At 46.8% G+C, this 12427-nt stretch overlaps 1 protein-coding gene across 28 annotated transcripts in view; it reads left to right on the plus strand.

Annotated features, from left to right (window-relative positions):
- EHMT1 (euchromatic histone lysine methyltransferase 1) overlaps positions 1–12427 on the plus strand; it is a 97110-nt gene that overhangs the window by 70721 nt on the left and 13962 nt on the right. For all 28 annotated transcript variants that reach the window (NM_001012532.2, XM_046901788.1, XM_046901795.1 and 25 more), the window contains 9 exons: positions 955–1181; positions 2148–2312; positions 2817–2899; positions 4172–4278; positions 5638–5760; positions 7947–8048; positions 8636–8740; positions 11122–11276; positions 11980–12147. In NM_001012532.2, the coding sequence (NP_001012550.2) occupies positions 955–1181; positions 2148–2312; positions 2817–2899; positions 4172–4278; positions 5638–5760; positions 7947–8048; positions 8636–8740; positions 11122–11276; positions 11980–12147 (1235 nt within the window). The remainder of the gene's footprint in view (positions 1–954; positions 1182–2147; positions 2313–2816; positions 2900–4171; positions 4279–5637; positions 5761–7946; positions 8049–8635; positions 8741–11121; positions 11277–11979; positions 12148–12427) is intronic.

A 12427-nucleotide genomic window follows, 5' to 3' on the forward strand; every position in this document is an offset into this window, starting at 1 on the left:
TTCTTTAAGATGACTCAATGAAAGAAGCTAGACTAGTCTCAATGTTATTGTAATTGTAATAAATGGAACCGTCCCGAGTCTTCATGCTGAGTCAAAGATCATTTAAAAGATAAAATCCTCAAAACATTTGAAGGCATTTTGCTATGCTGAAATAGTTAATTAGATTTCTTGGGAGGACCGTGAATCCAGGAGAAGAGTGGGTTTTAACTAACTTTTCCTTAATGCTGTTACATCTCTGAGTGACCTCATAGTTCATAAAGGTGAATCTGGCAGTGTTTGTCTGTGTTATCAGTCACTAATAACACAGAGCACGGTAGGGCTTTAGGTAGCACTGATATCACAGAACAGTGACTTCTGGGGTGCAGTTCAGCTTAGAATCACCAAGGTTGGAAAAGCTTGGAGGACTTTGCTGAAAAGAGAAGATAATTTGTAGGAAGGTGGCTCTCATCTGTCAGCAGATGGGGTTAAACAGCATACAGGGCTGTTCCAGACAGAGAAGTTGCATGCTTTGGGTTACACTGGGGTTGACAGCTGTTGAAATTGTATTATTGTTGTTCCTTGAATGGTTTGCGTGCAGATGTGTTTGGCAGTTTCAGTGTTGACTGGTTTGAAGTTTTCTTTTCCAGTATTGGGAGCGTCCTTACAGTACACTGGCACTTCTAGAAACGTAAGCAAGAACCTCAAGTGTTAGAGCTGGAAAATGGGACTTTGTGGTTCTGTTTCCCACGTGCAATTAAAAAACTTGCTTTGCAGTTCCTAACCAAGTGAGTTTTTTCCCATTACCTTGGTTTTGTTCTCTTCTAAAGAAGTGGCAGTGCTTGCTTACTGTACTGGAAGCGCGAGGGACAAGAGTGGTCATGAATGATGTATTTAAGAGCTCTGCGGATGAAGCATGCGGAAGGGGTAAGGAACGTAGTGACCACGGTGTGAATGTCTTCTCTGTAATTTTTTTAGGGCACTTTCATGGAGTGTCAGCCTGAGAGCAGCATCTCCCACCGTTTCCACAAGAGCTGTGCCTCCCAGGTCAACGACACGAGCTACTGCCCACACTGCGGGGAAGACGCCTCCAAGGCAAAGGAGGTGACAATAGCAAAAGCAGACACGACTTCGACAGTGTCGCTGACCTACGAGCAGCAGAAACCAGCAGCAGTGGAGGGAAGGGCTGACACCACGACAGGGAGGTGAGCTTGGGAGCGCATGGCAGCCTCAACCCTTGTGCCAGACCGTGCTTTGCATTTGAATGCTTGCACTCCTCCTGGCAAAGCAAGGTGTTTTCTGATCCTGCTCTGACAAGCCAAGCTCAGCTGCAGGTGTTTGCAGGCTTATTCTGTGCTACGGTGCCAGAGGAGCTCAGCAAACACAGGATGAGCTGGGGCAACAACTATGAAGATTAGAAGGATTTGGGGGTTAATACAACTCCTTCCTTTTATTGTTAGGAATGAAACTGAGGCAGGGGAGATTTAGGTTAGATATTAGGAGGAAGTTTTTCACCCAGAGGGTGGTGACGCACTGAACAGGTTGCCCAAGGAGGTGTGGATGCCCCATCCCTGCAGGCATTCAAGGCCAGGCTGGATGTGGCTCTGGGCAGCCTGGGCTGCTGGTTGGCGACCCTGCACATAGCAGGGGGTTGGAACTGGATGAGCATTGTGGTCCTTTTCAACCCAGGCCATTCTATGAAATTCCGTGAAATAATAGAGGAATGAGTTGACATCTCCATGTGTGGTGAATGAAAGGGAAATTCATGTGGTATACCTAGCCTGAGCTGCCTAGCTGCCCACAGCAGTGGGCACAGATGCAGAGAATCGAAACTTAGAAGAAAACGTAAATGAAGACATCCCTGTGATGAACAGTGCTTCAGCTTCCTGTGTGATCTGATCTTGTTCTCGAGGCTTTTATGACTTGCAGTGAACAGGGCAGTGCCCTCAGCCCCATGTTCTTCTATTTCCTGTTGGAAAGAGTACATAAAAATGTAGTCATAGGACAATGCAACTACTTACCAAAAAGGCTGTAAAATATCTTGCTTTGTGTTTCAATTTTGCTTACGCTGTCTGTCAATTTAAAATCAATTTCCTTTCCTTCTTTGGCATAAGATACACACAGTGTTGTATATTTTTAATGGTTGTGCTTTGGTTCTCTCTCCTTTTCAGTGTCACTGGAACGCGGTTGTCTGAAGAAGACAAGCCAGAGAGTTCAGCTGCAGAGGGATTTGACTTAGCTGGATCTTCAGTTTTTCCAAAGCCTACTACTAGCCTGACCCAGGGACCAGTTAAAGAAACTCTGGAAAGTGCCCTGATTGCCCTGGACTCTGAAAAGTAAGGAAAAAGCCTCTGGGTCTCCCCAGTTCCCAGTAGAGCTGCTTAGCCTAGGGAAAACTGAGATTTAGCTTCTGTGGATTTTGACTCCACAGATCTTGTGTACTTTTATTCACTTCAGTCACCTGTCACCCTCAATGGATTACTGATTCCAGGAAGTTCTTAAAGCTCTAAATGTCATAGTGATTGTCCAGAGGACTTAGCTTTTCACTGGACCTCTAACTTCAGCTATAACTACTAGGAATTCCCATTTATAGTGGTAAGATCCAGAATTTTTTATTAGCAGCACTGAGTAGGTATGGCCATTGTTAGAACAAGGCTGACTGTGGCCAAAGCAGGAGGTTTGAACGTCTCCTAAAGAGTTGATGTTCTTTGGTTTTGCTGGTGCTCTGGAGCTGTACCATAGGAACAAACTTTCTTGTGCCTATGGTGTGGGTTGGGGTAAAACATATGGGGAATATTCTTCAGTGTGTATTAATTCTGCCTCTTTCTCCACTGCTGCAGACCCAAGAAGTTACGGTTCCATCCAAAACAGTTGTACTTCTCCGCAAGGCAAGGAGAGCTGCAAAAAGTCCTGCTTATGTTGGGTAGGTGGCTCTTTCCCAGGACACAGTGTGTCTGGCAGTACTCCCAGCTCCTGCCAGGCAGCTGCCAGAGCCCAGTTCCCAGCATGGCAGCACGTCATATTCCCCACTGCCCCTTGTGAGTGGTGTTGGGAGGAGAAAGCCACTTTTGCAAGTAATGTATCATCAGAAATGGCTTCATCTTTCTGTGAAATGTGGACTTGCTCCCAGCTTGCTTCTGCATTTGGACACAGTTTTATCCAGAGAAGCTCTCTCTACCCCCAAATGACCTATGTTTGATTTTTCCAATCCAGTAGAACTTTGCCTCCCCGTGCAGTGGGATGGTTGGTTATTTGCATCCAGTGGAGAGGTAGAAAGATGGGAGTGTGATTAAATTAAGACCAGTCAGCAAGAAAGCGGAAAAGAAGAGAACTTCAGTACAGAGGGCTTTATTCTGGGGGTACGTAACTGTCACCAGATGACTTCCAGCTGGCTGGGGTTGTTTTTACCAACAAATATTCCCAAGGACTATCAACCTGTGAAGGACACAGTGGGATCATTTCCCTTCCACTCCAGTACTTTGCGGTACATTTTTGGATGCTTTCTGTTCTTTTGCATTTATTACTCTTTTTTTTTTTTTCTCCTAGCAAGTATTAGTTTCATTGTTCCTGTCTTCAATAGCACCAAAATGTTATTCATTGATATTTAACTACGGCCTCATCGTATGCAACATGTTATCATGCCCAGACATCTTTGTCTGGCTGTCATCATCATCTGTCAGTCTTTGCACAGCTGTGAGAATTTCTGGCCAGATCCCGAGCTTGTGTTGGAGCTCCATCCTCTTTGCAGCCCTTCTGCTTACAGCGATGCAAAAAGGATCACTGATACTAAGTGCAGTTAATCACAGTCCTCAGACAATAAAGCTGGGTGGTGCTGACACTCTGTTGTTTCCAACAGCAGTACTTTTCTTTTTTTCCTTTTTGCCCTTTCACGGTGTTGATTTTATTTTTTGCAGTGAGAGAAGGGGAATGAAGGAAGTGGTTTGTGTAGAAATGGTAATGCCTTAAAAGTATTATATTCCATGATGTTTCTGAAGCTCCTTGCTTGAGGGCTGTTGCATACCAGATGTCCATGGGACTACCCTGAGAGCTTTCTGGCTTGCCTGTGTAGTAAGAAGGGCTGAAGATAGGCTAGGGGAAAGTCTTTAAAAAGCCTTCAGTAGGGACCTCCTTCTCTTTTTACCCTTTTCTCTGATCTCTGAATTGTGGTTGATGGCATCTCTGCTCTCTTTTTCAGTGGATGGAATTGACCCTAATTTTAAAATGGAGCATCAGAGTAAGAGAACCCCTCTCCATGCTGCCGCTGAGTCTGGCCATGTGGACATCTGCCATATGCTGATTCAGGTCTGTCTCTACTTAAACGTTTTTCTGTATGAGCAATTTTCCGTGTTTTTTGGTCTTGTGCCCCACAGAACTAAAGCACACTTGAAAAACCAGTGTTGAAAAACCTCGTTCACACTGTTAGCTGCAGGAGGGAGTGGTGCAGAATGGTGTGAAAACTTTGGTGATGTGACTGAAGATGTCTTTCTAGGCTGTTTCTCCTAGCTCCTACCAGCTTCACTGTCTGTGCAATGAGCACATGGAGCTTTGATGTAGGGCACTGTAGAGCATGTAGGATGCTCTGTGCCTAAGCACACCCCACAGTGTAGTGCACTGCCAGATGTAGCAGCACAGGCTGACCTGCAGGTAGCTGCAAGCTGCTGCCAACTTGCTCTTTGTAGTGCTGGTGGGTAGGCTGTAAAACCTGCAGGCTAGCAGACCCTGCCTTGCCTTCTGTCAAAATCTGAACAACTCCTGCAGGGTTGTCCTTTAGACTTGTGAAAAGAAGAAAGATGCAAGTTTCACTTGTTATGTGAGATTTAGAGATTTGGGCTCTGGTAAGTTTAAATGAGGGAAGATGGTGAAACACGTAGAAGTGCTGCTGTTGAATCTGCTCTAGAACACTGTGAAATAAAAAGAAGGCCTTTAAAGGGCTGTAGTTTTCCTCTTGTGGCAGGTGAACCTGAGTCAGCACGTTACTGCTGTAAGCACATCTTTGCTTTGTGCATGGGTACATGCATGGTGTGCCAAGAGTTGTTCTATTTCTCAGATTTTCTTTCGGTTTTAAGTAGTGGGTGGATTATTGAGCTACATCAAAGAGCTGAAGGGGGCAAGATGCGTGAGACAACAGAGATTTTGGTCCAGAGCACTCCACATTGAACTCAGTGTGTTCTCAGAGCAATACTGGCATTGACTTCAATAGAATAGTTAGCTAGTCTGTAGTATTTCTGACACCTCCTACCTCTGCTGTGATCAGCAGGTTGTTCCTACTGCCTGTGACATTGGGAAACGCTGCTTGTCTGTTCGTTGTATCTGTACAGATGATAGACCAGGGAAGACCAAGCTTCTGAAAAAGATCAGCCTTCATTTCCCAGAATTGTTACTCGGTACCAAAGGCAGCAGTGACAAGAGCTGTTTCACACCTGTTTGCTTCTTTGTGCTGTAGTTGCTGGCTAGGGAAGGCAAGCAGTGTGTACTGCTTTCCAAAGCAGGTGAAGTTTGTCTGCCTTCTGCCTCTGGTGGTCTCATTTTTTTCTCAACATGGCTGAATGTCAGGAACATCTTGTTGCTAAACTTGCTACTGAATCTCTACTCCCACATCCTTCCTTTGCTAACCAGTGAAGGTTACAATTGTCCTTGTGTCTGCCTTGGCCTCCTTAACAGGCTGGTGCGAATATAGACAGCTGCTCTGAAGACCAGCGGACCCCACTGATGGAAGCAGCTGAAAACAACCACCTGGAAACTGTGAAATACCTTATCAAGGCTGGAGCACTAGTAGATCCTAAGGTAGCACTTTATTCCTCTGTTGGCCATTTCTTTTTTAAAGGTCTTAAGCCCAGGAAGAAGGGAAATGAAGGTTTGTTTGTCTTTGGTGCGAAGACTTGGACAGGCTGTGCTGGCTCTGAGCAGTCTGGGGAAGTGCAGTTGCTTACTACATCAATTCATGGCACCAAATATAGGGGGTGTTTGATTTGATATGGGGCCACTGAGCAGCACTGGTGTCATTGCATTGTGTTTGGAGTTTGATTTCAGAGTTTCCTTCTCTACAGACTTAGTAATGAGATTTTTGGGGTGCCATTTGAAAATGGGTTGGTAATTAGGTGCTTGCAAAGCCAGCAGAAGTGACAGGAAGCTTTGATCTCCAAAGGTGTAATGTGCTGTTTTTTGCAATCACGCCGCAGTGGCAAAATTGGACCCAGTCTTTAAACTCCCTACCCCTTAATTTAAACAAATACAATAAAATGCAGCTGTCTGTTTGCCTTTAGCATGCTCGGGTTGCTTTGCAGTCTTGGAAAATATACAGATCGTTTATTAGCCCCATAAATCAGACTCTATTTGGAGTACAAGAACCCTCCCCATGTGAACTTCTTATTGTTACAACCTGCTGCTGTTGGCTCACTCTGCTATTGCTGGGAAGCACGGCAGGGCCAGGATGCTCATTTTGTGACGGAGCTGCCTAAGCTGGGAGGATTGCACAAGATAAGGACTGCTGTCCACCCCAAGCCTTGGATGGCTCCTTGGGAGGCTGGCTCTGAGCTGGGAAGGGGGAAAGGGCAGGGCAGGCACATGCAAGGACAGCAGCCACTATGAACCTGCATCTTGCAGCAATCCAGATGTCACTCACCTCATTTATTATGTCGGAGAGAAGAGGTTTCCTGCTTCTGAAGGTAAAGGGAAGGAATAATCTCCAAGCCAGCAAAAACAAATTAGAAGCCCGAGATGACCTCTGAAGTCTAGACTAGTTTATTATGTTAATTAGTTTCTTGCACCAAATTAGTCATCTTCTGAAAGTAGCAACATTGCAGTTTGAAATCAGCTCCAGCCATTTTGATGAAAAATCAAGCAGTTATCTGCTGGGGGTGTGCACTGAGTGTGCCCAGCCTGTGGGGGGGGAGGGTGGGGATGAAGCCCCCAGGCTGAAGCCACCTGATCCTGTCCACAGGATTTGCAAGCCACTCGAAACTGCCAAAAAGGCTGTATTAAAATATGCCAGCTCACTGTAGAATGGAGAAGCTGCATTTGGCTTATATTAATCTGAGAGGGAGGTGTGACGTTATTCAGTTGTCAGGCTCTCAAGGGAGAGTGGAAAACTCTTCTTTGCCCCTAGGAAACTCCCTCAGTATGATCCCTGACGTGTGGCTTCCCAAAATTGCTCCCTATCCCTGTGCTGTGTTCTCTTTTCAAGGGAGTGTCCTCAATCAGAAAACTCTGTAGCAGGAAGGAAACTTTTCAGGCTTTTCAGGCTTTCATTTCCTCCTCCTTTCCTGGTCTCCAAGACTTGCTGTAAGCTGAACTCTTGGGATAGAAGCATCTGATAAAAGTCAGACTCCAGCCGAGAGTTTTGGTGTTGGTGTGGGAGTGTCTCCATCATGACTCACAGCCCCAGCCTGCCCATCGACCAGACTCTGTAGGCTCTGCTCCCAGAAGCATTTTTTCTTTCAGCCATTGCTGTTGTTATTTTTCTCCAGTCTGGGTACATGACCGAGGGCACCCTGGGGTCTTGAACCCTGCTGCCAGCTGCTGGGTTAAGCCTTGTGCTAATAAACACAACAAAAAGCTGTATAAACAGTATTCCAGGTTGAGGCAAGGCTACTTTTCGGATGTGAAGTGCAGTGCTGTGTCTCTGTAAGAGATTCACGCCTCCTCTGGGCTCTTCGACACAGAGACTGTCTGCTGGGGAAGGGGAGCACCCACTGGGTGGGGCTGGTACCTTCCCTGTGCTTATAAAGGCGTCTCTTCCCATAGCCTTTGCTCTCACCCTTCTGCTCTGCACTGGCTGCATGTCTGAGCTTTCTGGAAAGCTGCCTCTGCTCTGTGCCAGTACTGATTGTTGCTGCTTTTGGAGTTCTCTGCTTTGTCTGATGTTCTTCTGATGACTTCTCTGATGTTTCTGAGCATCGCTGGTGGTCTGCAGATGTGGGGAATGTGGGGAGGGGACGTTCCTTGAGGACTTGTTCTGTGCTTGTGTCCAGGATGCAGAGGGCTCCACGTGTCTGCACTTGGCTGCCAAGAAGGGGCACTACGATGTTGTTCAGTACCTCCTGTCCATAGGGAAGATGGATGTCAACTGCCAGGTGAGGCCTTTCTGCAGGTGCAGAAGCTGCTCTTCTCTGGTGAGGATATTCCCTTCTGGCCTGCTGCAGAAACCTTCTTGCTGACCTCGGAGAAACTTCCCTTCCATGAGTCTCCATTTACAGTTTCCCCTTAACCCTGAATTTCCAAAGGGTGCCACTGTGCTCCTCCTGGCAGAAGAGTGAGATCATGCATGTGCTGTGGGATAGGTCTAGTCTAGCACTGACCATCCCAGAGCTTAGCTGAGCTTTTGCAAGTGCTTTTACAGAAGCTGGATGTTCTTTGTGCATTGTTGACAGTCAGCTGGATTTGAACATCCTAGAGACCCATCTCCAGTCTGCTGAGCTGCAAATAAACCCAAATCTGCTGGGGCAGATTGGTTTGGATCTTGCTGGGGTCTGCTGGACCATGAGGGACCTTTCCCTGCAGCAGCATAGACTGGAGCACTGCGATGAGGCAGACGTGGGGAGTGAAGGGGTCTGTGGCTCCCAGCAAAGCACACCCTGCTATGGCTTTCTAGGCTTGTGGAAGCCAGCAGGAGAGCTCTGTGCCTGTTCTACTTGTCTCACCCTTTTCTTTCCCTCCCCAGGATGACGGAGGCTGGACGCCGATGATCTGGGCCACAGAGTACAAGCACATCGAGCTGGTGAAGCTACTGCTTGCAAAGGGGTCAGACATCAACATTCGAGATAATGTGAGGTTCTTCCTGGAATCTGTTTTAGAAATAATCCGCAATCTCTGTTTAGAAACCAGAAGAGCCCAAGAACACCAACTTTGGGCTCAGTACAGGGAGGCACAGTGATCCCTATACACAAGTGACAGTGAGTGTTGGCTGGGAAAATGTTCTTCCTTACTCTAGAAGAAGCTTTACAAGCAAGCAAGCAGTCCTCCACCTCCCACATAGACTCCCTGGGAGCTCAGTGGGCCCGGCAGCTCTGGGTGTCTTTCTGTGCCAGCTGATTTCACAGAGTTTTTCAAGTAAAAAGAGAAAATGGGAGGGAGTTGATGGGGGAGAAGAAGGGAAAGCACATCCACGCTTCAGCTCAAGAGATTCAGTACCTCAGCAAAGCACCTTTTCTCTTAATAGAGTATTTCTCACTTTTTCCCCTCTGCTGTTGAAACCCTGGAAGTACCTTCAAGGGAAGCTTGGGTATGAAGAGCTACTCCAGGCGTGGGTCTGTAGGAGATGAGAGGTGGTTGATAAATGAGGGATGACTGGCTTCTCTGCTTTCTGTATGTTACAACAAAGTACTTACCTTGCCATCATCTCATGCCCTAGCATACCTCATGACAATATATTTTCTTGTCCAGGGCTGCTAGTGCTTTTCTGAATCTGATGGATGTAAGCATTATTTCATGTTTGTCTCCCCGAATGCCTCTTCTCGTGTCTGTTGGGTGCTGGCAGGGGTAGGTGCTGACACATTTGTCCCATGGAGCTCAGAGTGGTGTCAGCTGTGAGTTGCCTTCCCCAGTCTGAAAGCCCCTTCATAGCAGGAGCCTCCGTTCCTTGGTAACTTAAACAGTTCCCAGGCAGTTCTGGACCTGATACTCTTCATAAAAGCCAAAGTCAAGGTGGGAGAGGGGGCTTTTGGGTTGTTGCATGACTTCAGAACCCTAGCACAGACTGCACTCTGGTTTGAGCTGCCACAGAAGCCTTTGGCTGCCAGTTAAAAGTTCACACGTTAAATGATAAAAATCAAATTGTCTCAGTCAACAATTCACTTGAAAGAAAAATATCCCCTGAGCAGATGTATATATCACATATCTGTTACTGTACCTACAGCTCAGTGTCTCCTGATTGCAGCCATTAAGAAGTAATGTCATTTGTGCTAGGAAACATCATACTCCGTGAGAAACCCTTTTGATTGTAATTACGCTGCTGTTAGGCCGTAGCCAGTGCAAAGCAAAGTAGCAAATCTAGGTGTCTGTAACGTGTCTGAGTAGCAGCATGTGGCGTGCAATCAACAGGATTAATCTTTTATAGATCAGTACATGATGCTGATGAGGATTTTTCCTGGATTTTGCCATAGTAGGAGGCAGAAGCCATGCACAAAGAGGTATCCCCACTCCCTGGTGCATGCTAGTAGCCTTCTCGTGTAAGAGGAGATCTAAGTTAGGTTGCAACGACTAAAAGATGTGCTTTATTTTTATTTAAAAAAAAAAAAAAGAAAAGTTAGGTGATCATTACTGTCATTGCACGGGAACAGGTTGCCCAAGGAGGTGTGGATGCCCCATCCCTGGAGGCATTCAAGGCCAGGTTGAATATGGCTCTGGGCAGCCTGGTCTGCTGGTTGGCGACCCTGCACATAGCAGGGGGTTGGAACTGGATGATCACTGTGGTCCTTTTCAACCCAGGCCATTCCGTGATTGCATTGTTGTATTGGGCATCTTTAGGGCTTGTCAGGGGGAAGGACTCTAAAGTGTGCTGCCAATTGCACTGTAACAGAAAACAGAGTATCATTGCTTAAAATATCCCCATCAAATAGATGAGTGTTCAGCTATTTCTAGTGCAGCTAGTGAGAGATGAGTACGTACAGTATTTAAGAGATGCCTGAATTCAGATTGATTGCTTTCTGTGTAGCTCATGGTTCTCTTTCTAGCACCTTCATATACCCTACAGCCTGTGCTCCATTCTTGCTCGCAGATGCTTTTTCTCTTCGATTTTGTAGCCTGGGAGGCATGCAAGTTTTGCTGTGTCTGGGCTGGGGAAACTCAGCTTCTATCTTTCTCCACTGTACTTGTTCATGTCTGTCACCTCTCTCATGGATTGATCCGGATTGTTTTTGTGGCTCACAGATAGACAGTTTGTCTGTGTGCAAAAGGAAGGCGACGGAGCGTTTTGATGCAGCCTCCCCAACTCTGTGTGTGGAGGTGGCTGGAGTGAGAACTCCCTGCTCGGCTCTGCTGAGATTTCCCTGCCTGCCTTGGGACTCCCAGCCAGAACGAGCAGTGTAGGGTAGGAGAAGGAAGCTACATGTTGAATGCCTCAGGTGTAGAGCTGAGGATGATGGAGTTCCCAAAGCAGTAGGGTTTTAATGCACTAAACAGCCTCTGCTCTGTTTTTTTCCCCTCCAGGAGGAAAATATTTGTTTGCACTGGGCTGCTTTTTCTGGCTGTGTTGACATTGCAGAGATTCTGCTGGCTGCTAAGTGTGATTTACATGCGGTGAATATTCATGGAGATTCCCCCCTGCACATTGCAGCCAGAGAGAACCGCTACGAGTGTGTTGTGTAAGTACAGCTCCAGCCCTGCTGCTGCTCTCCCTTCCCCTGGTTGCTCCTTTTGGGCTGGGTGCTGGCTGGAAGCTCGGGACAGCCTTTGAAATACCTTTGGCATTTAAGCACAGACCAAAATTGGGATGCAGGGCTTTGCTTCTCTCTTGCCCTGCTCCTAGGCACAGTGGGTATGAAATACTGCCTGCTGCCAGAGCTGGTGTAAAAAGGATCTCAAAATGAGGGGTAGTCCTGGAGCTTTTTGTGGTGTAAGAGGGTAACAAGACTTTTCTTTTGTTTAGTCACTGCTAGGAATAAAGTCAGCATGTGTCCTCACCAAAAACTGGTGAGTATAAACAAGGGCCAAGTCCAATACAAACTTCTGGTTGGACTTAACCATTTCCAGCCTACCGTTCCCACCCCTTATCTTTCTCTGCCAGAATGAGTTTCCAGCCTGCCTGGAGTTAGGCTGGTCACCAACAAGGCACTTGTCATGCCTGGAGCAGGGCAGGATTTGCCCAGAGCTCCAGTCTGTGGCTTCTGGCAGCACCTTCCTGTAGAAGGATTCACTGAGCCATGCTTATAAAGAAAACTCAGGTGATTATTCACTGCTACAGATGCTACATTGTCCCTTAAGGGCTGGCTGGAGAATGTGATTCAACTCATTTTCCCCTTGTGCAGTTTCTCCTGGGGATGCTTATCCTTTCTTGCTGTTTTGCAGTCTGTTTCTTTCCCGTGGCTCGGATGTCACTTTAAAGAACAAGGAGGGTGAGACTCCACTCCAGTGCTCCAGCCTTAACTCTCAGGTCTGGGTGGCTCTACAGATGAACAAAACACTCAGAGAATCATCGACTGAGAAGCCTGTCCAGATAGAGAAGGTAGTGAGCAGGTGAGAATCTGACTGGCTTTGCTCGTGGGCCCTGAAATACAGCCCTGGCCAGGGCAAGGCAGGGAGCCTGGTTTGAGAAAGGACTCTAAGTGTGTGCTGTGCTTTCTAAACTGGTGTGAAGGTCAGTTGGAGCTTAGCAGGACTTAAACATCGCTGATTCAGTCCATGACTTGTAAATTCATCCTCCAAATGGAAATATTCACAAACACAAAGAACAATCTGTAAGGCAGAGTGGAAAAAAATGAACTCTGTTCTAGTCTGAACAGAGATTGCAATTGAA

Source organism: Gallus gallus, chromosome 17, assembly GCF_016699485.2.
Source record: "Gallus gallus isolate bGalGal1 chromosome 17, bGalGal1.mat.broiler.GRCg7b, whole genome shotgun sequence".
In the NCBI taxonomy this organism is placed as follows: Eukaryota; Metazoa; Chordata; class Aves; order Galliformes; family Phasianidae; genus Gallus; species Gallus gallus.